A 24,307-nucleotide genomic window follows, 5' to 3' on the forward strand; every position below is an offset into this window, starting at 1 on the left:
GTAACATTTTGATCTAGCTGAGAAAATGGGCTTGGAAGTGTTCAGATTTTATTTTTATTCCTATTTAGAAACTAAACATTTTTATTGCAATTGAATTCAATTTGCTGCAGAAAAACAACGTGTAGAGATAATAACCAGTATATTTAACTGAAATAAAATTTCAATATTTTAAATTAAATTTATAACAAATGTGAATTTATAAGTACTATACCGAAATAATATTCTCAAAAAGGTGGTCAATAACGCCCAATCCTCATACCGTAATATTATTCCTAAATATTATGGCTAATTACACCGAATCCCCATTCGTAGTTGGTAAGAGAAAACCAGAGAGAGAGAGAGAGTAATAATGAAAGTTCGTTCTATCGCTCAGTTAGCAGCGACCGAGAGAACTCAGTCTTGAAATCGTTTTTATACGCAACGGTTGTGCGAGTCGAGTGGTGCGATGATCCGGCGAGATTATGGTCCGGCGACCGATGAGCTTCCGGCGGATAGGCGTCCGGAGCGTCAAAAGCACGGTTCGAGGTACGAACCTTTGGACTGCGACATTGGCGCAAGCGGTGGGAGCCCTGTTGCTTCCAACAGGTTAGTTTTATTTTAATGCTAATTTTACTGTGAAAAATTGTGATCGGCGGAAGCGAACTGCAAAATTTAACATGGCGCCCACTGAAAGTTCCGTTTTTCTCGGCCACGACGAGTACCCAAGGGCGCATAGGTGGCATAATGTGCCCTTGAATAGTATAACACACATTTGAAACGCCTTAGCTCATGTTCTTTTTATATAGTATAGTGATGTTTTCGCTGTAGTGTAGTGCGATTTTTACTGTCAGCACCGCACATTAAGATTCCTAAGTTGTGTGTGCAGCGATGATTTGTTTTGGTGGTGTTTGTTTTGTTTTAGCCTCGCGCATCCGGTCTGAGTGCGTGCAAAGAAGAAACTAGCGAAAACAATATTCTGTCGCATCAACAAGGAAGTAGCAGTTCATTTTTAAATACAGATCGTCTTTCGCTTGTGGCTATCTAGCGTTGCTTGTGTGCACAATACCAGTTGATGATCACTGGAATTCTTGTAATCAGCTACGCTAATGTTTGTGTATATTATTTTACCGAAAAATACAGCATATGCATCTAGGTAAGCGAGATATAACCAATCAGATTAGTGACAGACATCATAGCAAAGAGCTCTAGCGGATGCACAATTTTTACACCAAAACAAACGCAGCCCTTTTATCGGCCTTATTACTCGTAATGTAAGTATAATATATTCAAATCGTCTGCTTGTAAATCGTGTCCAGTTTTAGCGACCGTGTGCCTGATCATTCGTATATACAGCTTCTGTTTATCCTTTTCTAATTCGACCCAACGTTTTATTTATCCGAATGCATACTATTTGGGGTTATTCGTAAACTACGTCTCAATAGAACGCAGATTGAACACAGATTGTAAAACGACTCATCAAAAAAGGTGATATAATTAGTGTATCCTGGCTTGTCGGCTTAGTTATCACGTTCGTAGGCAAAACAAGCAGAATAAATATCTTACTGTGTTTAATAACAAATTGCAATGATAATTTCTGACAACATCTGGTAACATTTTTACATATTAAGTTGAAATTAGTTGTATAAATCATTCTGGTCGTCCAATAAATGTCAAATAATTTATGAAAAGCTTATTAAATTGGCGAGTAATGATAACAAATGTTATTTTTCTATTTAATGGTATATGTATATAGTGATTAATTCAAAAGAAAATACAAGCCGCACTGCCGGCTGAAGGCTTGAAGTGTGAAAGCTGCAAAAAAAAAATCGTTTGAGAATTGTGTACATGTTGAAAATTAAATTTATATTTTAGGTATTACATTTAATAAATAACATCGAGCAATAAACAAAATTAATTTTGAAGTTCTAAAATTTATCCAGTTCTGAACTGCTCAGTGGTTTGAAGGCACCATTGGACCTAGTTGGGTCAAAGGAAATCCGGTTCTGGAGTGGACTGGTCAGTGGTTTGTAGGCACCATTGGACCTAGTTGGGTCAAAGAAAATCCAGTTTAGGAGTGGACTGGTCAGTGGTTTGAAGGCACCATTGGACCTAGTTGGGTCAAAGATAATCCAGTTTAGGAGTGGACTGGTCAGTGGTTTAGAGGCACCACTGGACCTAGTTGGGTCAAAGAAAATCCAGTTTAGGAGTGGACTGGTCAGTGGTTTGAAGGCACCATTGGACCTAGTTGGGTCAAAGAAAATCCAGTTTAGGAGTGGACTGGTCAGTGGTTTAGAGGCACCACTGGACCTAGTTGGGTCAAAGAAAATCCAGTTTAGGAGTGGACTGGTCAGTGGTTTGAAGGCACCATTAGACCTAGTTGGGTAAAAGTAAATCCGGTTCTGGAGTGGACTGGTCAGTGGTTTGAAGGCACCATTGGACCTAGTTGGGTCAAAGAAAAATCCAGTTTAGGAGTGGACTGGTCAGTGGTTTGAAGGCACCATTGGACCTAGTTGGGTCAAAGAAAATCCAGTTTAGGAGTGGACTGGTCAGTGGTTTAGAGGCACCACTGGACCTAGTTGGGTCAAAGAAAATCCAGTTTAGGAGTGGACTGGTCAGTGGTTTGAAGGCACCATTAGACCTAGTTGGGTCAAAGGAAATCCAGTTTAGGAGTGGACTGGTCAGTGGTTTGAAGGCACCACTGGACCTAGTTGGGTAAAAGTAAATCCGGTTCTGGAGTGGACTGGTCAGTGGTTTGAAGGCACCATTGGACCTAATTGGGTCAAAGAAAATCCAGTTTAGGAGTGGACTGGTCAGTGGTTTAGAGGCACCACTGGACCTAGTTGGGTCAAAGAAAATCCAGTTTAGGAGTGGACTGGTCAGTGGTTTGAAGGCACCATTAGACCTAGTTGGGTCAAAGGAAATCCAGTTTAGGAGTGGACTGGTCAGTGGTTTGAAGGCACCATTGGACCTAGTTGGGTCAAAGAAAATCCAGTTTAGGAGTGGACTGGTCAGTGGTTTAGAGGCACCACTGGACCTAGTTGGGTCAAAGAAAATCCAGTTTAGGAGTGGACTGGTCAGTGGTTTGAAGGCACCATTGGACCTAGTTGGGTCAAAGAAAATCCAGTTTAGGAGTGGACTGGTCAATGTGGTTTAGAGGCACCACTGGACCTAGTTGGGTCAAAGAAAATCCAGTTTAGGAGTGGACTGGTCAGTGGTTTGAAGGCACCATTGGACCTAGTTGGGTCAAAGAAAATCCAGTTTAGGAGTGGACTGGTCAGTGGTTTAGAGGCACCACTGGACCTAGTTGGGTCAAAGAAAATCCAGTTTAGGAGTGGACTGGTCAGTGGTTTGAAGGCACCATTGGACCTAGTTGGGTCAAAGAAAATCCAGTTTAGGAGTGGACTGGTCAGTGGTTTAGAGGCACCACTGGACCTAGTTGGGTCAAAGAAAATCCAGTTTAGGAGTGAACTGGTCAGTGGTTTGAAGGCACCGTTGGACCTAGTTGGGTCAAAGGAAATCCAGTTTAGGAGTGGACTGGTCAGTGGTTTAGAGGCACCACTGGACCTAGTTGGGTCAAAGAAAATCCAGTTTAGGAGTGGACTGGTCAGTGGTTTGAAGGCACCATTAGACCTAGTTGGGTCAAAGAAAATCCAGTTTAGGAGTGGACTGGTCAGTGGTTTAGAGGCACCACTGGACCTAGTTGGGTCAAAGAAAATCCAGTTTAGGAGTGGACTGGTCAGTGGTTTGAAGGCACCATTAGACCTAGTTGGGTCAAAGATAATCCAGTTTAGGAGTGGACTGGTCAGTGGTTTAGAGGCACCACTGGACCTAGTTGGGTCAGTGGAAATCCAGCTCTACAGTAGACTGGTCAGTGGTTTGAAGGCACCACTGGACCTAGTTGAGTAAAAGTAAATCCGGTTCTGGAGTGGACTGGTCAGTGGTTTGAAGGCACCATTGGACCTAGTTGGGTCAAAGAAAATCCAGTTTAGGAGTGGACTGGTCAGTGGTTTAGAGGCACCACTGGACCTAGTTGGGTCAAAGAAAATCCAGTTTAGGAGTGGACTGGTCAGTGGTTTGAAGGCACCATTAGACCTAGTTGGGTCAAAGGAAATCCAGTTTAGGAGTGGACTGGTCAGTGGTTTAGAGGCACCACTGGACCTAGTTGGGTCAGTGAAAATCCAGCTCTACAGTAGACTGGTCAGTGGTTTGAAGGCACCACTGGACCTAGTTGGGTATAAGTAAATCCGGTTCTGGAGTGGACTGGTCAGTGGTTTGAAGGCACCATTGGATCTAGTTGGGTCAAAGAAAATCCAGTTTAGGAGTGGACTGGTCAGTGGTTTGAAGGCACCGTTGGACCTAGTTGGGTCAAAGGAAATCCAGTTTAGGAGTGGACTGGTCAGTGGTTTAGAGGCACCACTGGACCTAGTTGGGTCAAAGAAAACCCAGTTTAGGAGTGGACTGGTCAGTGGTTTGAAGGCACTATTGGATCTATTTGGGTCAAAGAAAATCCTGTTCAAGAGCGGGCTGGTCAATTGTCTCAAGCCATCACTGAAATTTGTATCTACATATTGGAACTTCAAAAATTTGTTCAGCAGTGGTAATGCCTTCTTACTTGAAAATATATTCTAGTGATACGAATTGTTTATTGTCATGTACAGATACAGCCATTGTGTATGAATTAAAAAAAAAAAAAAAATTTTTTACAGTTGCTACATAGTTTCCCATGGTTTACTTAAAGATTGCTTGTTGTGTTATTTTCTGTTTTAGTCGCCTGGCTGGTACCATTGATGGAAGGGCGCCTTCCGCAGAAGTTGAACTAAAGGCAGAACGGGAGCGTAATGCTGTACTAACGTCCAAGTTGAAGAAGATGAAGGCTCGAAATAGGGAGCTGATAAACTCAAAAGTTAGTGGCCCATCACCCAGGTATTCGCGTATTCAGTCTACTAATACTTCTGACAATCAGCAAACTGAAAACGAGTCACTATCTGCTTCTATGAATAACCTGTCATTCGCTACCCTGAACGTTCCGGAATGTAAGCCCTTGAACGATGAGGACGAAATTGATAAAAGATCTTTTGAGACTTGGCGCACATTGTTGGAGGCTTCTATGCAACTCGTAGGAGTTACGAATGAGAGAATTAAAATGAGTATTTTCCAAATCAAAGCTGGTCCTAAGCTTCTTGATATTTTGGAGAATACGAGTTCCTCATGTAGCTCTGCAAGTTTTGACATTTCTCCGTATTCGAATGCTATGGATCGCCTCCGGGATTATTTTGGTTCGCGGGATTATACCTTGCTACAACGACAAAAGCTTCGTTCCCTTACTCAGATGATTGGGGAATCGGATGTAAAGTATGTGAAGCGGGTTATCAACTTAACTAAATTGTGCGACTACAATGAGAGCCAAACTCTGGAGAACGTTGCGGATGTCATTCAATCCCATGCGCTCAACCTGAACGTTCGCGAGTTAGGTAGGAAAGTACTGAGAAAAGGTGGCACCATTCCAGCATTATTAGAAAAGTTCGAGCCATTGAAATTGGCCAACTGAATGAGGAGTTGTTCGCAAAATCCCACATGTCCCAACAAGCTCAAGTTGCTGCAGTATCTGCCAGCTCAACGATTTCGACTCGACCTCGGACATATGATTCTCATGTAGAATGTGAACGTCAACACCAGACACCCAAGTATGGAGCTTCCCAGCTCAGGACCAGCAACCAGCAATACCACAACAACAGAGGTGGCTTTCGTCGCGAAACAACAGCACAACCTAAGCAGAAATCGTGTTGGCGTTGTTTGGGGAGATACCATCTAGCCTCCGACTATTCGGCGATCGACAAGAACTGCCGAAATTGCCTTCGGAAGGGGCACCTAGCTCGAGCTTGCAATCAATCGCGAATACCACAAAAGCGCAGGTCTTCGGTCGAAGATGAAGGGAATCCCATTGGACCAGCATCAAAAAAAAATCGCTATGGTCTCCAAGGGAGAGTTTACGGAGGATACTAACGTAAGTGCTGATGATTAGACTTTATGCAGAAGGGATAACTTACCTAATTTTCTTTATCCTTATTTGTGTGCTTCACATAACACTACTATTCCATGCTTGAATTTAAATTAAAAAAATAAACAGTAAAACTAAACTGAAACCTTCAATGTGGATTTATTATTTTAGTTGATCTGTGTTTAGTGACATGAGTTTTTCACGTTGTTTCAGGCAACGGAGGTGATTGATAATGTTGTGACTAGTCAACAGACTTGGATTGATCATGGGGCTTATATTCAAGGACAAGTTGCTGGACAGTCCATTCCATTTCTGGTTGATTCTGGAGCTGAAGTAAACACAATCAACGGAGATGTTTTCGGACAATTATGAACAATGTAGAATCTAGGGCAGCTATTTTTGATGTAAGAGCAGGGTCTGATAAATTGTTGAAAGGATATGCAGCCAAAGGAAAAATCGATGTCATAGCAACTTTTGTTGCTGAACTATTTGTTTCCGCGGATCGCCCTATATATTTGGAGAAGTTTTACGCTATCGATGAAGCCAGGTCTCTTATTAGCAGGAACACCGCTCTTAGGTACAGTATTTTACAAGTAGGACTAGATGTACCGATTGTAGATGGTGTTACAATGGAACGTTGTCCTCTTCCCGGAGAAATTTTTACAATTTCGGGAGTTACGGAGTTTCCAAAATTCAATGTACCGCCCGTTATTCTGACGTATGACAAAGATAAACCCCCATCGAGAAATATTTATACAAATATCCCACCAGCTTTGAAAAAGGAAGTTAAACGTAGATTGGATGAACTGCTGTCAGCAGGAATTATTGAACAGGTTTGTGAAGATATGGATAAATCATTTTGTTCGTCGTTGCTTGTTGTTCCAAAAGGGAAAGATGATATTAGGTTAGTTTTCGTGTTATTAGCTTTATTTCTTATATTAATTTCAGTATTGTTTAATAGGCTAGTTGTGGATCTAAGGGACCTAATAAGAACATCGTCAGAACTCCGTTCAAAATGCCAACGTTGGAAGCGATATTGGCAGAATTACATGGAGCCAGCTATTTCTCCACTCTCGACCTTTCAAGTGCATTTTTCATGTAGTCTTAGATGAAAAGTCTCGTCATCTAACAAATTTTTTTGCGGGCGATGGTACTTACAGATTCAGAAGGTTACCATTCGGCCTTTGCAATGCCCCGGATATATTCCAGGAAATCTGTCAAACAGTTATACTCTCAGGTTGCAAAGGAGTTGTTAATTACTTGGACGATTTTTTGATATTCGGGTGCACTAAGGAAGAGCATGACGCAAACTTGGAAAAGGTGCTCCAACGTCTCCAAGAACACAATGTTTGCCTGAACCGTGAGAAGTGCGTTTTCGGAGAGACGTCAGTCAGGTTTCTGGGATTCAACATGTCTGATGAGGGCCTTATGATAGAGGAAGATAAACTAAAAGCTATCAAGAGCTTCCGTACTCCTGAAACACAGTCAGAGGTCAAAAGCTTTCTGGGCTTAGTAAATTTTGTGGAACGATTTATCCTAAGACGAGCAGATAAAACTGAGAAGCTGAGGAAGCTAGCTAAATCGGATTGCTTTTATTGGACCGAGGAGGAAGAGAGGGAATTTCAGTTTCTGAAGGACGACGCTCTTGTTGAAGTATTGAAGCTGGGCTATTTCTCAAGCGAGGATGAAACCGATATTTTTGTAGACGCTTCACCCATTGGTCTCAGGCAGTGCTTGTGCAATATGATAAGGAAGGGTCACCAGAATAATTTCATGTGCTTCGAAAGCATTGACGGAGGCGGAAATGAAATATCCTCATACTCAGAAGGAGGCTTTAGCCATTGTCTGGGGAGTGGAGCGATTTTCCTTCTACTTGACTGGTAAATCCTTTTCTATCAGAACGGACTCTGAAGCGAATGAGTTTATCTTTGGCGAAGGCAGAAAAACCAGTAAGAGAGCTATTTCTAGGGCTGACGCCTGGGCTCTGAGGCTACAACCGTATGATTTTTCCGTAAAACGAATCCCTGGACATATGAACGTGGCAGATGTTCTTTCAAGGCTTATCAGTAAATCGCAATATGATGCTCCTTTTGATGAAACGGATGAAAAGCACGTTCTTTATGCACTGGATGCTGGAGCTATGGATATTTCCTGGAGCGACATCGAAAGGGCATCGGAGAGTGACACCGAATTGACATTGGTTAGGACAGCTATTGTCACAAATGACTGGCCGGAATCATTACGCCGATTTGAACTTCACAGATCTAGCCTACGTTTTGTCGGATCAACAGTTTTCAAGGAAGATAGAATAATTCTCCCTGAAGAACTACGTTGTCGAGCTCTAGAGGCAGCTCATCAAGGTCATCTTGGTACTGCTGCAATGAAACGAATAATTCGAGAATACTTTTGGTGGCCTGACGTCAGTGCCGCTGTTGATAAGTTTGTCAAATCTTGTCAAACATGTCTGTTAATCTCCAGAAGGAATCCACCGATACCGTTATCAAGTCGCTCTCTTCCTGACGGACCTTGGGAGATTCTCCAAATCGATTTTCTTACTGTTCGCGGTTGTGGTACGGGAGAGTTTTTGATTGTGGTAGATACGTATTCCAGATATCTATCTGTGGTCGAAATAAGGTCTATAGATGCCAGAAGTACGAACGCAGCTCTCTCCAAAGTTTTTATCACTTGGGGTCTGCCAATGATCATGCAGAGTGACAACGGCCCGCCGTTTTTCAGTACAGAATTCACTGAGCATTGGGAGCAGAAAGGTGTACGAGTCCGGAAATCGATACCTCTAAGTGCCCAATCCAATGGTGCCGTAGAGCGCCAAAATCAAGGCATTGTCAAAGCAATAGCCGGCAGCAAAGAAGATGGGGTATGCTGGAGGAAAGCACTGGAGCGTTACGTGCACGTGCACAACACAATCAAACCACATTCAAGACTAGGAATCACGCCTTTCGAGCTCCTTGTTGGTTGGAAATATAGAGGATCATTTCCAGCTCTTTGGGATTCAAGAACCAATAAGGAGCTCGATCGCCATGATGTTAGAGAACGCGACTCGCTAGCAAAACTAGTTAGTAAAAACTACGCAGACCGGCACAGGGGAGCAAAATCATCGGATATAATGGCGGGCGACAAAGTTGTAGTAGCAGTTCAAAATCAAATAAAACTGATCCACAATTCTCAAGGGAGAGTTATACAGTGTTGAGTCGAGACGGATCGAAGGTTGTAATTAGGAGTGACAGAGGTATACAGTATGCCAGAAACATTCAAGATGTTAAACGAATTCCGAAAGAAAGTGATGATAACAGCGTAGATAAGATAGATACAGGGCATAATGTTCCTTGTTCAGTAAGTGACCGCGACAGCGAAGGTGGCCTCGAAGTATTAAACGATGCTTTTGATGATACTATCCTTGATAGCGCAAATGCAAACATAGACCAGGATAATTTAGTAACTTCTAGACCTAAGAGAACTGTAAAAAGACCTGGAAAGTTCAAGGACATGCTTGTCTATAGTATCTTTCAGTAGCGGACACCGATGATTAAAGGTGATATCAGACATCAATAATTTTGGTTATAAGTACAATATTGATCTTCCCTCATGTAATTTCATTAGAATAGAGAAACGAAAAAATTGGAGTTATAAAATTGTTTTATTCCAAAAAAAAAAAACATTTTCACGCCTAATTTTATGTGTACAGCGAACGATCACTGTGTACGACATTTATAGAGTGCAATACTTGTGTATTGTTTTTGTATTGATATAATCTCAAATCCTTAAGGAGAGTAGGGAAGAGGGTGAATGTAGAGATAATAACCAGTATATTTAACTGAAATAAAATTTCAATATTTTAAATTAAATTTATAACAAATGTGAATTTATAAGTACTATACCGAAATAATATTCTCAAAAAGGTGGTCAATAACGCCCAATCCTCATACCGTAATATTATTCCTAAATATTATGGCTAATTACACCGAATCCCCATTCGTAGTTGGTAAGAGAAAACCAGAGAGAGAGAGAGAGAGAGAGAGTAATAATGAAAGTTCGTTCTATCGCTCAGTTAGCAGCGACCGAGAGAACTCAGTCTTGAAATCGTTTTTATACGCAACGGTTGTGCGAGTCGAGTGGTGCGATGATCCGGCGAGATTATGGTCCGGCGACCGATGAGCTTCCGGCGGATAGGCGTCCGGAGCGTCAAAAGCACGGTTCGAGGTACGAACCTTTGGACTGCGACACAACGTAAAATGTTTTTCTTAACGAAAATCAGAATCTTCAAGCAACATTCAAGCAACTTGAAGCTAGATTTTCTAAATAAACTATATAAAGTGAACGGCTTAAAAACCAAAGCAACACTCCGCATGGTAGTTAAACGCGCCAAACAAAGAACTTAAGAGCCCCGCACATAGGATACGTTTGCGTTGCGTTTGACAGTTTTCACATGGGAAATCTGTCAAACGCAACGCAAACGTATGCTATGTGCGGGGCTCTTTAAGTACCACTATGGTGCAAATTAGGGTGGTTCAAAAAATCGAGCTGTTGAGTATCCCTTTTAGCTATGTAGGTTTTCTTTTAACCTGCGCTTAATGGGGAAACGTCATTAACAGTATAATGAAAAAATAATTTTCCCCATACTAATTTGCATGCAAACTTGAAACGACTTGTGCTAAATCAGTTTTAATCCAAATGAGCTCAAATTTTCAGAGGACACTCAGAACACGGTAAAGAATCAGATGAGCACTGTGGAGCAAAATCGATTTTTTGAACCACCCTAGTGCAAATGGTTCATTGGACGTTTGCTCAAAATAGCAATAAATGTGTTTTTTAAAAAATATCAAAAACGGAGTTTTACGTATAAGAAGAAGAATTATCTACAAAGCAATCGGTTTATAAGACGTAATCATATGTTACGCGAGATTTATTATTTAATTTTTATATAAATAATTACAGTAATCACCCGCATAGAAAAATATCAAACATCAATTTTTCCACCTCGTGTTGAACAATAAATTCGAAAGTGCATCACTCTGCTTCAATCCATCTAAGGTCACAAACGAGGTTGAAACTTCGTCTGCAATCCGAATACTTGATTTCGAGCCATCCAGCGTTGCACGGAAGCCATGTTCAAAAATGATCTCCTGCAGCTCATTCCTTTTCACTGAATTGTACGCTGCTTTGAAATTAATGAACATATGGTGCGTCTGCAAGTTGTAATCCCGGAATTTATCAAGGTTCATCAGCAGGCTAAACATTTGATCCGTCATTGATCAGCCCTCACCTGCTTGGTATATTCACCGAAGAAGGACTCTTCAAGCGGTCTCATTCTGTTAAACAGGATACGCGACAGGATTTTGTACGCCGAGTTCAGAAGGGCGATCCCTCTGTAACTGGCACACTCTAGTCTGTGCCCTTTCCTATAGGTTGGGCAATGAGGCCATCTAACCAGCCGGCAAGCAGTTCTTCACCCTCCCATATTTTCAGGATAATGTGGTGAATGGATTGATGCAGCTGCTCACTTCCGTGTTTGAGAAGATCGACCGGGATCTCGTGCTTCCCAGCAACTTTACTATTTTTCAGCTCGTTTAGAGCCTTCTTTACCTCGTCCAGCGTTGGTGGTTCCAAATCTTGACCGTCGGCGACTATGTCCATCTTGCTCCTTCATACACCTTCATTTTCACCGTTCAACAAATCTTTGAAGTGCTCCTTCCCCCCGGCTGCCACCATACTCTTGTCTGTCAGAAAATTCCCCTCTTTGTAATTGCACATGGCGGGTACTGGCGCAGTCGCGCCATTGACAGTTGCGTAAAACCTCCGAATATCGTTTCTATCCATGTTCTCCTGCGCTTCAGCTATCACACTCTCTTCGTGTTTCCTTTTTTTCTGTGGTTAATGCGTTTCTCTACTGCATTCCACTTCTTGCAGCATTTTTCTCGTCTGTCACTCGTTGGCACTCCTCATCAAATCATCCATTTCGTTGGCGTCGCTATGCAGTGCCTGAAACTTCCTGCGCTGTTGTAGTTACAGCTTCATGGAACATTTCTCACAGCCTGTTGACGTCGCCAGATCCGGTGGCATTTTGTATCCGCTCGTCGGTCGTACTGTTCAGCAACTCCTTCAACTGACAAGCGTTGGATGTTGAAACGCGTTGTTTTGTTGTTTCGTGAATTCGTGACGCTGGAAAGTTGCGCCCGAATTTTCGCAACTACAAGGTTATGATTCGAGTCAATGTTCGGACCTCTAAAGGACCTAACATTGTGAAAGTAATGTTTACGAAAAAGAAAAACCAAAATAATCGTCAAAATACAAATGACACATGTATATTGTCTGATTTTGTCAAAATTGCATGCGGCGAACCTTTCAGAAAAGGTACCGCCGCGCTTTCTGCACCCCGTTTACTTGATTCTTATGGGTGAATAGCATTGCGGTGTATCGTTTGGCACGGCCGTACCTTTCGACAGTCATTCGCCGCGTGAAGTTTTGTGCAAGTACCCATGTGGGAGGTTTCTTCATCAGTGCTGCCACCTGGAAAAGTTTAGAGAAAAAGTTGAACCATGGAAATTTGACATGGCATGATATGGAAAATGAGAATTAAAATGTCTCTAGAACGTTATAGAATTTTTTTCGTCAACATTTTTTTAGTTTGTGGGGTTAGAAATTCAACAATCTTAAGCAATAACTAGGGGCAGCAGGGACTATGTCCAAGGGCTTGACGATCCCTCCCCAGGCCATCTGCGAGTTGTGGCGCCTGCCTAGGATGTGGTGGGGTTTGACAGTGGGCCCTGTTAAACCTCTATAAAAAGCTGCATGTATCCGCAAGTAGGCTCCGCCAAAGCGACCGTGTGCCGCTCAAAGCGCACAAGCCCAAGTCCTGGTGTTAGGTGGGACGCTAAACAGCCCTGACACGATGGCCCTCCGGCGAGACAGGAGGTTTGCGCAGGCCCAATAAGCCGCCTAGAAAACCAATAATTACGAACAATATAAGAGATAATGCGACTCGATATAATCGGCAAAGACCCAGGCGACGAATAAAGGATCACGATTGGAAGCTTGGAACATGGAACTGCAAGTCGCTAGGTTTCGCAGGTTGCGACAGGATGATCTACGATGAATTACATCCCCGCAACTTCGACGTCGTGGCGCTGCAGGAGATTTGCTGGACAGGACAGAAAGTGTGGAAAAGCGGGCATCGAGCGGCTACCTTCTACCAAAGCTGTGGCACCACCAACGAGCTGGGAACCGGCTTTATAGTGCTGGGTAAGATGCGCCAACGCGTGATTGGGTGGCAGCCAATCAACGCAAGGATGTGCAAGCTGAGGATTAAAGGCCGTTTCTTCAACTATAGCATCATCAACGTGCACTGCCCACACGAAGGGAGACCCGACGACGAGAAAGAAGCGTTCTACGCACAGCTGGAGCAGACATACGATGGATGCCCACTGCGGGACGTCAAAATCGTCATCGGTGACATGAACGTGCAGGTAGGAAGGGAGGAAATGTATAGACCGGTCATCGGACCGGATAGTCTGCACACCGTATCGAATGACAACGGCCAACGATGCATAAACTTCGCAGCTTCCCGCGGAATGGTAGTCCGAAGCACCTTCTTTCCCCGCAAAAATATCCACAAGGCCACATGGAGATCACCTAACCAAGAAACGGAAAACCAAATCGACCACGTTCTAATCGACGGTAAATTCTTCTCCGACATCACGAACGTCCGCACTTACCGCAGTGCGAATATTGGATCCGACCACTACCTCGTTGCAGTATGCCTGCGCTCAAAACTCTCGACGGTGTACAACACGCGCCGAAGTCGGACGCCACGGCTTAATATTGGGCGGCTACAAGACTAGCCCAAGGATACGCGCAGCAGCTTGAAGTGGCACTCCCAACGGAAGAAGGCTGAAGATGGCTGAAAAGATATTCGATCCGCCATTGGTAGCACCGCAACCGCTGCACTTGGCACGGTGACCAGGATCAGAGAAACGACTGGTATGACGGCGAATGTGAGCAGTTAGTAGAAGAGAAGAATGCAGCATGGGCGAGATTGCTGCAACACCGCACGAGGGCGAACGAGGCACGATATAAACAGGCGCGGAACAGACAAAACTCGATTTTCCGGAGAAAAAAGCGTCAGCAGGAAAATCGAGACCGTGAAGAGACGGAGCAACTGTACCGCGCTAATAACACACGAAAGTTCTATGAGAAGTTGAACCGTTCACGTAAGGGCCACGTGCCACAGCCCGATATGTGTAAGGACATAAACGGGAACCACAGATAACAGATATTGAGGCTGGCATCCGATACGTGTGTAAACATTCGCAACCGTTAATTCAAATGTATTTTAAATTGGGACCGCGTTTGGCAATCGATTGGAGATGGCGCAAGGATCATTGCTATTGAAAACGCAGCCCGAATGCGGCTGTCAAATTCATTGGCTGCGTTCGACGGTTGTTAATCAGCTGCATCCTTAAGTACTGCCGCAATTAGTTGAGTAGATGGCAGTAGTGGGCCAACGTATATCAATTCAAAAGTTTACACAGGATTTTCAATAAAATTTGTTCTAGCTTCAATATCTGTTATCTGTGCGGGAACCTTCTTACGAACGAGCGTGAGGTGATCCAAAGGTGGCGGCAGCACTACGAAGAACACCTGAATAGCGATGTGGCAGACGAAGATGGCGATATGGTGATGAGCCTGGGAGAACGCACGCAGGACATAATTTTACAGGCTCCGGATCTCCAAGAAATCCAGGAGAAGATTGGACGATTGTAGAACAACAAAGCCCTTGGGGTTATTGACCAACTACCAGGAGAACTATTTCAGCACAGTGGTGAGGCTGGCTAAAGCGCTGCACTGGGTCATTACCAAGATTTGTGAGGAGTAAGTTTTGCCGCAGGAGTGGATGGAAGGTGTCGTGTGTCCCTTCTACAAAAGGGCGATAAGCTGGATTGCAGCAACTACCGCGCAATCACATTGCTGAACGCCGCCTACAAGGTACTCTCCCAAATTTTATGCCGTCGACTAGCACCAATTGCAAGGGAGTTCGTGGGGCAGTACCAGGCGGGTTTTATGGGCGAACGCTCCACCACGGACCAGGTGTTCACCATTCGCCAAGTACTGCAGAAGTGCCGCGAATACAACGTGCCCACACATCATCTATTCATCGACTTCAAAGCCGCATATGATACAATCGATCGGGACCAGCTATGGCAACTTATGCACGAAAACGGATTTCCGGATAAACTGACACGGTTGATCAAAGCGACGATGGATCGGGTGATGTGCGTAGTTCGAGTTTCAGGGGCATTCTCGAGTCCCTTCGAAACCCGCAGAGGGTCACGGCAAGGTGATGGTCTTTCGTGTCTGCTATTCAACATCGCTTTGGAAGGGGTAATACGAAGAGCAAGGATTAACACGAGTGGTACAATTTTCAATAAGTCCGTCCAGCTATTTGGCTTCGCCGACGACATAGATATTATGGCACGAAACTTTGAGAAGATGGAGGAAGCCTACATCAGACTGAAGAGGGAAGCCAAGCTGATCGGACTAGTCATCAACACGTCGAAGACGAAGTACATGATAGGAAGAGGTTCAAGAGAAGACAATGTGAGCCACCCACCGCGAGTTGGCATCGGTGGTGACGAAATCGAGGTGGTAGAAGAATTTGTGTACTTGGGCTCACTGGTGACTGCCGAAAATGATACCAGCAGAGAAATTCGGAGACGTATAGTGGCTGGAAATCGTACATACTTTGGACTCCGCAAGACGCTCCGATCGAATAGAGTTCGCCGCCGTACCAAACTGACAATCTACAAAACGCTCATTAGACCGGTAGTCCTCTACGCACTCGGAGTTTTCGAAAGGAAAGTGCTGCGTACCATCTATGGTGCGTACCATCCCTTTCCTGTTGGGAGAACCATCCATCGTTCACACCGCGAAAATCGGACGACTGCGGTGGGCCGGGCACATAGCCAGAATGTCGGACAATAACCCGGTGAAAATGGTTCTCGACAACGATCCGACGGGTACAAGAAGGCGAGGTGCGCAGCGGGCAAGGTGGATCGATCAGGTGGAAGATGACTTGCGGACCCTCCGTAGACTGCGTGGCTGGCGACGGGTAGCCATGGACCGAGCCGAATGGAGAAGACTCTTATATACCGCACAGGCCACTTCGGCCTTAGTCTGAATAAATAATAATAATAAAATAATAATAATTAAGCAATAACTGCTTATTCGAAAAAAATATAAAAATCGAGATATCATGTCTATTTTGTGTGCTTTTTAAATTCTAACCCCGTAAACCAAGTTTTTTTTGAGAAACGTCCTTAATTTTTGTTTTATAACAAAAATATACTTTCATTTCCTATACAGTGATCGTTCGCTAATTGGGGCACGACCTCACCCCAACTAGCGAATGCCGTTCGCTAATTGGGGCGGTTTGACAAGCATCAATGTTGTTTACTTTTTGCATTGAACAAAAGAAAATTTTACGCGCCAGAAAATATCGATCCCGCCAAACACGGAAACAAAACGTCAACGCGTTTTTGACATCACATTCTGACGTTTAGCTGCTTTTTAATTGGGTTTCGCCCCAATTAGCGAACCCCCAACTAAAAAGCGCCCCAACTAGAAAAAACCCAATTAGCGAACGTTCACTGTACCACACCGTGTGAAATTTCAATGATTCCAATTTTTCTCTCGATGACAGCTGGTGGTCTTCTCCTCCCCTATTTGGAAGCATTACAAACGCCACGCAGTGTATCACATCGAGAGAATCTGACAATACATACATACATGCTAAATGGCTTCAAAACATTTGCAAGGCTGTTATGATGCTTCGAAGCATCTTAAATGCTGATTTGAGGCCTAAAACTAATGCTTACGGTTACTTGGGTACACATACGTATACGTACAGTGGGAGGGGGGTCAATGATTTGTGAAAGTTTGTAACAGGAGGGGGGGGGGTTGAAAATGCCGAAAAACGATGGTCGTAAGAAGATCGTGATAGTTGTCGCCAACACTCTCATATTTACATATTTTTTCATTGTTCTCAGTTCGCTAGCTGATCATGTTTACACAACAAAACCAGCTGGTGCTACTATATATGCTTGCTACGACCACGTGCTTGAGAATCAAGGTATAATCTATAAAAAGGTTGTTCTGCATTTAAAGACAGAATTATTAGCTTTTTAGTATGAGATCATTTATTAGGTGGCACAATTTATAAGGTTTTTTTTCTGCACGTGTATTTAATTTAATCGAATAAATATTAATTCAAGATGCGGAACCTTTGTGCGGAACTGTTTTGTTTAATTTTGCCATAAAAGTCGTTATGAAAAAGTATGCTTGATATGGTTGTACGAGCCGCAGCCATTTTTGCCGCCAGATGTTTTTTTTCTGGTGACCCGATTTTTGTTTTGTCATTATATGACGCGGAGGGCTTATTTTCTAGAAAAGAAAAAAATATGCAAATTTTGGAGTGCGGCGCGCAGGAAGTACCTATCAGCAAAATTAGCCATGGCTAAACCAAAATCTGGCTCAGAATGGGAGAAAATTGCTCAAAGTATCGAAGATGATAATACGAACGAAATAGAAACTATGGAAGATTTAGAAGAAAAGATGCGTAAAACTCCAAAAGGCATATTTCCCAGTGGATGGGATGATCCAGACGATTTGATCCAGGAGGACTCGGATCCCGCCGGTAAGTGCTAACATAACATACTTTAGCACACCTATACTTCAATTATTGTTTCTCTAGCATCACTGGAGCGGTTGGCACTCTGGGCTGCCGGAGAAGATAAGTTGGAAGTTTTGGAACATGCCCTAACGAAAAAGGCGTCGATTGTCAGTGCCGTCGACAGTGATGGGTACACCCCGTTGCACAAGGCCTGCTACAATAACAACATTGAAATGGCCAAACTGCTGCTGCAATACGGAGCCAATCCGAATGCTCGAACCGAAATGGGATGGACCCCCTTGCATTCGGCCTGCAAGTGGAACAACGCCGAATGTGTCAGCCTGCTGTTGCAACATGGAGCGAACATAAATGCCGCCTCGGATGGAGACCAAACCCCCCTGCATATTGCCGCTACTGTGTCCGATAGTCGGAGTACGCTGATAACGCTACTGATGGATGAACGGATCAAGCCAGATTTGCTGAACAACTCGGGGGAGAAGGCGGCGGACATCGCCAAAAAGAGTGGCTTTACGTTTCCGCTATTTGAAATGGCTCAATCTGCTTTGAGTGTGGAGACCGGCTTGTTGGATTGATCTTTTTAACGGATATAGTTTAGGTAGGTACATAAGTGATGTAAACGAGGAAGGCAATATATGTAGTTATTAATTTAATTATGAAAAAAAAAACAGATGCGTGATTCTCATATCATAGCCCAAATCAAAACTTAAGTTTTACCTTTGTCTTTTATCCGTTGAACAAATCGTGATGGAAGAAGTTGGCTTCGCCATACAAGAAAAACTTGGGATGTAAACCTACGGGAATCTTACATGGCTAGACTCAGCTGTGCATTGGGAGAAAATTTGAAATGCTAACATAGTTTTTCTATCTTGATGAAAATCAAGTTTTATTTCATTTCCATAAAAATATAGTAAAATCCTGACTTCAAAAACCGTTGAGGCGCAATTAGCACTACATACCTACCGTAATATGTTGGTTTACGTTTTTTCTCTGCATTTAATCAACACGAGCTTTTTTTAATGTTGGTTCTGAGTCAAAATCGGAAGTATTCTTGGAAGCAACTGCAGCAATCTGTTGTAGTAAAGCGCCCTTGCTGTGATTACCAAACAGGCCCATCAGGAGAGCAACTCCATAACCGGTGGCTCGTTCCCCACAATGGACCGGCGATGCCATATCGACGTGCATCCAAACTCCGCTGTACTCGAATCCGAGATGAGCACCAACAAATAAGCCGGCACAGCTAACCTGAGCGTTACTGCGGTCCATTACGGAGTTCTTCATATCTGCTACGGCTGATGTGAATTCGCTAAAATGAAGCTCCGGACAGTATGGAACCGGGGACAGTAAGTCAGCCGTTTGGCGGCCAACAACTAGTGCCTTGTTTTCCCAAGAGCCACTATTAGTAAGAATAGCTCCGTGGTATTTACCAGTCGCTATCCCTTGTGCTCCCGTCAAAGTGGCCATATCCAAGATGACTTTTGCCTTCAAATCCCTATCAGCATAGCAAACTCCATCGGCTAGAACCAGCCGACCTTCTGCATCCGTATTGTTTATCTCAACCGTGCATCCGGAGTATAAACGGTGGATATCATCCGGACGCGTTGCATTAGGTCCTACCGAGTTTTCCGCTAGGCAAAATACAGCATGCAGATTTTGCTTGAAACCACTCTTGACAGCGCCATAAAATCCTCCCAATATGGCAGCGGCTCCTCCACAGTCTCGTTTCATTCCAGGCATCGCCGTCTTTCCCTTGATACTGAGACCGCCGGTATCAAATACAATACCCTTACCAACCCAGGCAACGGTTTCAGTCGCACCTTCAGGCTCATATGATAAAACTGCCAGAGCCGGGGGATCAGCGGCAGCTTTTCCTACACCATAGATGCCTCCAAAACCTCTCTCATTGAGCTCCTCACCTCGAATAATCTGATTAGTGAATAGTTTGTTAGTATTAATATTGCAATTATCTAATTCACTAATTCATTAACTAAAATGTGCAACTTACCTTCGGCACCAAATGCAATTCCTTTGCGACGGTTTCGATCTCTTTCAAAAATCCAGAGACATTCATCTCGTTACAAGGAGCGTCAACTATCTTCGCCGTCAAACGAATACCGTTGGCCGCATACTCAAGTACCTTCACATCCTGATCCGAGAGCTCATCTCCACCCCCGACCAGGACAAACTCTACATTAACGGTGGCCGCTTCCGGCTTGACCGTATCGCTACTAGCACTGCCCTTCGTCGTCTTGCGACTGTACAGTGGAAAAGCTCTAGCCACTGCACAACCTGAAGCGAACAGGCACTTCCTTTCGCAGACCACCACAATCGATTCGTTCACGCCGGACGAGTTGGTCTGTACCAACTTGGTCAGGGCATGAGCCCTTGAATCGGAGTTATGCCGGGAAGACTTGGTCGGTAAGGCGGCAACTTTCGCCAAATCCAGAAACAACGAACAGGTATCGGTTGGCGCCGGATGCAGATAGGCGATGGCTTTGGTAAAAGTGTCCTCTGAAACGCGCGGTTCCAATTTGCACCGAACCTGGTCAAACTTGAGCTCAGCCAGGTGACGCTGCTGGCCGACGATCAGCACCGGCGACTGGTGCGGATCGGACGGCTGAAGCTCCCGATGGAAGTGGAGTTTACTCATCACGAGTTACTCCTGCTGCTGCTTATCACTCGTTGGCAGTAATTGAGCTGGCAATAGGATTAACTTTATCTATTCGAGCGATAAAAGCTCTCGATTCAGGGGCATTCGTTTGACAAACAATGAAAATGCAGATTACTGATGCGGCGCGCTAAACTGCATCACTGATGGCTCACTCTCTGTGTTTGACGTTTCAGCAGTGCAACGGTTGCAGTTATGGCTGCGTAATTGACGCGGCACCATGCACAGAAAGAAAAATAGAAAAAATATTTACGAGGCCAAATTTTCTAGATGAACATTTCAAATGGGCTCAACTGACTTTGAGAATTGAAATCAAAAAAAGAATCACGGAGAATTGAAACAAAAGATATTTTAGTTACTAGATAAAGATTGTCGCTTCGGTTCCCTTTGTTCTGTTGTCCGAAACATGTGTGGTACATACCTGTCAAATCGTATGGATTTTCCTTCTTTGACATTTAGCTCCCCTATCCTCGCCAGCAAAAGATGTTCCGGACAGCGACGACAGCGACAATCTTTATCTAGTAACTAAAATATCTTTTATTGAAACATTCCAAAATTAAGAAAAATGTTCACCCACAGATAACAGATATTTAGGCTCGAACAAATTTTATTGAAAATCCTGTGTAAACTTTTGAATTGATGTACGTTGGCCCATTACTGCCATCTACTCAACTGATTGCGGCAGTACATACGGACGCAGTTGATTAACAACCATCGAGCGCAGCCCTCGACGCAGCCAATGCATTTGACAGCCGCATTCAGGCTGCGTTTTCAATAACAATGATCCTTGCGCCATCTCCAATCTGCCAAACGCGGTCCCAATTTAAAATACCTTTGAATTAACGGTTGCAAATGTTTACACACGTATCGGATGCCAGCCTCAATATCTGTTATCTGTGGTGCAACATTAGAAAGCAATGCAAGTAAAAATTGATTTTTTCAGCTTTCAATTTCTTTTTAACTTGTGAGTCACAATGGCATGGAAACTACTGGATTCCGCCATTTTGTATTCCTTTCTATTTTATTTGGATGTTTTGGATAGACATCAACAATATTAATGACAGTAATTCGATTTATGTGTGAGACGTTATGGATTTTTACCATTAGATCCCACACATATTTTTGAAAAGGAATGTTGATATTGGATATTATTTGACAAATAAAATACATGACTAATGATTTCTACATATTTTATGTGTAGCAACACATGTAATAAAATATTGATTTTTTTGTAGTGTAGTTGAGACAAGTTCATACATGTTCTTGATTTTATCTGCATCGACAATATAAGTTGAACGCGAGTGAAATCGATTTTCGCGAGTTCGAAATTCGATTTTCAACTGGAACAATAATATCATAGTATGCCACTAACACGGCACGGCACGGCAAATGCTGGGTAAAGCGTACCATTGGTACTTCGCGTACCTGAAGGAATAAAATAGACCCCATCTCGCGGTCCTTAGCCTCTTACCCAGCAACTCCTATCCCTACCTCCCCGCGGTGCCGGCCGGGATACGAGCAACCTTAGGGAAGATCGGGTAACCAACCCCGGTGGGAACTATGGTCGTATGCTGACAGGGAAAAGGGGGTTTGCTCCTCTCCGGAGGTGCAAATCTTATTGAGCGTCTGTTCTCCATGTCAGGATCGGCTCACAACAGCGTCTGTTCTCCATGTTGGGGGGGCCGATCATCGCCCGAGTGCCAGCGAGGGACTCTAAGTGAAACTGTGCACCATGGTCCACCGGAAAGGAGGAATGGTCCTCCAGAAATTTAGGGGGTTTGGTGTCAGGCCCTGCAAGCCAGCCTTAAAACAAACTCACGCAACGAATAATCAACAAAAGAGTACGGAACACTCGTGAAGACCACAGCGACGAAAAGAGACTAGCGATTGGAAACTCGGTTCGTGGTACTGCAAATCTCTCAACTTCATCGGGAGCACACGCATACTCGCCGATGTGCTCAAGGACCGTGGATTCGGCATCGTAGCGCTGCAGGAGGTTTGTTGGAAGGGATCAATGGTGAGAACGTTTAGAGGTAATCATACCATCTACCAGAGCTGCGGTAACACACACGAGCTGGGAACAGCTTTCATAGTGATGGGCGATATGCAAAGGCGCGTGATCGGGTGGTGGCCGATCAATGAAAGAATGTGCAGGTTGAGGATCAAAGGCCGGTTCTTCAACTTCAGCATAATCAACGTCCATAGCCCACACTCCGGAAGCACGGATGATGATAAGGACGCATTCTACGCGCAGCTGGAACGTGAGTATGACAGCTGCCCAAGCCACGACGTCAAAATCATCATAGGAGATTTGAACGCTCAGGTTGGCCAAGAGGAGGAGTTTAGACCGACTATTGGAAAGTTCAGCGCTTACCGGCTGACGAACGAAAACGGCCTACGACTAATTGATTTCGCCGCCGCCATTCGCAGCATCTACTTCCAACACTGCCTCCCGTATCGGTACACCTGGAGATCACCACTGCAGACAGAATCACAAATCGACCACGTTCTGATTGATGGACGGCACTTCTCCGACATTATCGACGTCAGGACATATCGTGGCGCTAACATCGACTCTGACCACTATCTGGTTTAACCATCACCAAAACTATCCGTCATCAACAATGTTCGGTACCGACGACCGCCGCGGTACGACCTAGAGCGACTGAAGCAACCTGATGTCGCCACTGCATACGCGCAGCATCTCGAGGCAGCGTTGCCGGAAGAGGGTGAGCTCGATGGGCCCCTCTTGAGGACTGCTGGAATACAGTTAAAGCAGCCATTAACGACGCAGCGGAGAACAACGTCGGGTATGCGTATGTGGGACGAAGTCGACGGAACGATTGGTTCGACGAAGAGTGCAGACAGATTCTGGAGGAGAAGGACGCAGCGCGAGCGGTCGCGCTGCAGCAAGGTACCCGGCAGAACGTGGAACGTTATAGACGGAAGCGGAGACAGCAGAGCCGCCTTTTTCAGGAGAAGAAACGCCGCCTGGAAGAAGCGGAGTGCGAGGAGATGGAACAGCTGTGCCGTTCTCAAGATACACGCAAGTTCTATCAGAAGCTCAACGCATCCCGCAAAGGCTTCGTGCCGCGAGCCGAAATGTGCCGGGATAAGGATGGTAGCATCTTGACGGACGAACGTGTGGTGATCGAAAGGTGGAAGCAGCACTACGAGGAACATCTGAATGGCGCTGAGAGTACAGGCAGTGAAAGTCAAGGCAGCGGAGGAGATGACTACGTCAGTTCAGCGGACGATGGAAGCCAACCAGCCCCCACCTTGAGGGAAGTTAAGGATGCCATTCAACAGCTAAAGACCAATAAAGCAGCTGGTAAGGATGGTATCGGAGCTCATCAAGATGGCCCCGGAAAAGCTGGCCACTTGCCTGCACAAACTGATAGTCAGAATCTGGGAAACCGAACAGCTACCGGAGGAGTGGAAGGAAGGGGTTATATGCCCCATCTACAAGAAAGGCGACAAACTGGAGTGTGAGAACTTTCGAGCGATCACCATCCTTAATGCCGCCTACAAAATGATATCCCAGATCATCTTCCGTCGTCTGTAACCATTAGTGAACGAGTTCGTGGGAAGTTATCAAGCCGGCTTCGTTGACGGCCGCTCGACAACGGACCAGATCTTTACTGTACGGCAAATCCTTCAAAAATGCCGTGAATACCAGGTCCCAACGCTCCATCTGTTCATTGATTTCAAGGCGGCATACTACAGTATAGACCGCGTAGAGCTATGGAAAATTATGGACGAGAACAGCTTCCCTGGGAAGCTTACCAGACTGATCAAAGCCACGATAGATGGTGTGCAAAACTGTGTGAAGATTTCGGGCGAACACTCTAGTTCGTTCGAATCGCGCCGGGGACTAAGACAAGGTGATGGACTTTCGTGCCTGTTGTTCAACATTGCGCTAGAAGGTGTCATGCGGAGAGCCGGGTGTAACAGCCGGGGT

General features: G+C 44.5%; 5 protein-coding genes across 5 annotated transcripts; 4 read left to right on the forward strand and 1 right to left on the reverse strand.

Annotated features, from left to right (window-relative positions):
• Positions 1 to 413: 413 nt before the first annotated feature.
• On the forward strand, positions 414 to 5,527 carry LOC134209812 (uncharacterized). The gene is made up of 2 exons (XM_062685840.1): positions 414 to 585; positions 4,747 to 5,527. The coding sequence occupies exons 1-2, from the start codon at positions 446 to 448 to the stop codon at positions 5,525 to 5,527; spliced, it is 921 nt and encodes a 306-aa protein (XP_062541824.1). The 5' UTR covers positions 414 to 445.
• On the forward strand, positions 2,125 to 3,133 carry LOC134216202 (uncharacterized; the record flags this gene model as incomplete). Its single annotated transcript, XM_062695153.1, is given in 2 exon segments — positions 2,125 to 2,355; positions 2,423 to 3,133. Coding segments are annotated over 2 exon segments (942 nt in total), but the record flags the coding sequence as incomplete, so codon positions are not given.
• Positions 3,190 to 4,089, forward strand: LOC134217182 (uncharacterized; the record flags this gene model as incomplete). The annotated part of the gene is given in 1 exon segment (XM_062695966.1): positions 3,190 to 4,089. A coding segment is annotated over 1 exon segment (900 nt), but the record flags the coding sequence as incomplete, so codon positions are not given.
• Positions 5,528 to 17,402: 11,875 nt separating the features above from the next.
• Positions 17,403 to 18,331, forward strand: LOC134216590 (ankyrin repeat domain-containing protein 49). The gene is made up of 2 exons (XM_062695448.1): positions 17,403 to 17,684; positions 17,742 to 18,331. The coding sequence occupies exons 1-2, from the start codon at positions 17,411 to 17,413 to the stop codon at positions 18,251 to 18,253; spliced, it is 786 nt and encodes a 261-aa protein (XP_062551432.1). The 5' UTR covers positions 17,403 to 17,410; the 3' UTR covers positions 18,254 to 18,331.
• A 203-nt stretch (positions 18,332 to 18,534) lies between these two features.
• On the reverse strand, positions 18,535 to 20,510 carry LOC134212461 (probable aminopeptidase NPEPL1). Its single transcript, XM_062690355.1, has 2 exons — positions 19,684 to 20,510; positions 18,535 to 19,604 (listed from the first exon to the last, which is right to left on the reverse strand). Exons 1-2 carry the CDS (start codon positions 20,326 to 20,328, stop codon positions 18,675 to 18,677), a joined length of 1,575 nt encoding a protein of 524 aa, XP_062546339.1. The 5' UTR covers positions 20,329 to 20,510; the 3' UTR covers positions 18,535 to 18,674.
• Between the last annotated feature and the right edge of the window lie 3,797 nt (positions 20,511 to 24,307).

Source organism: Armigeres subalbatus, chromosome 2 (genome assembly GCF_024139115.2).
Source record: "Armigeres subalbatus isolate Guangzhou_Male chromosome 2, GZ_Asu_2, whole genome shotgun sequence".
Lineage (NCBI taxonomy): Eukaryota > Metazoa > Arthropoda > Insecta > Diptera > Culicidae > Armigeres > Armigeres subalbatus.

Excerpts from the sequence above, each read along its gene's own strand:
- LOC134209812 (XM_062685840.1), top strand. The coding sequence starts at position 446 with ATGATCCGGCGAGATTATGGTCCGGCGACCGATGAGCTTCCGGCGGAT. Across the intron at positions 586-4,746 it reads AGCCCTGTTGCTTCCAACAG|TCGCCTGGCTGGTACCATTG; the intron begins GTTAGTTTTATT and ends TTTCTGTTTTAG.
- LOC134216590 (XM_062695448.1), top strand. The coding sequence starts at position 17,411 with ATGACGCGGAGGGCTTATTTTCTAGAAAAGAAAAAAATATGCAAATTT. Across the intron at positions 17,685-17,741 it reads GGAGGACTCGGATCCCGCCG|CATCACTGGAGCGGTTGGCA; the intron begins GTAAGTGCTAAC and ends TTGTTTCTCTAG.
- LOC134212461 (XM_062690355.1), bottom strand. The coding sequence starts at position 20,328 with ATGAGTAAACTCCACTTCCATCGGGAGCTTCAGCCGTCCGATCCGCAC. Across the intron at positions 19,605-19,683 it reads AATTGCATTTGGTGCCGAAG|ATTATTCGAGGTGAGGAGCT; the intron begins GTAAGTTGCACA and ends TTCACTAATCAG.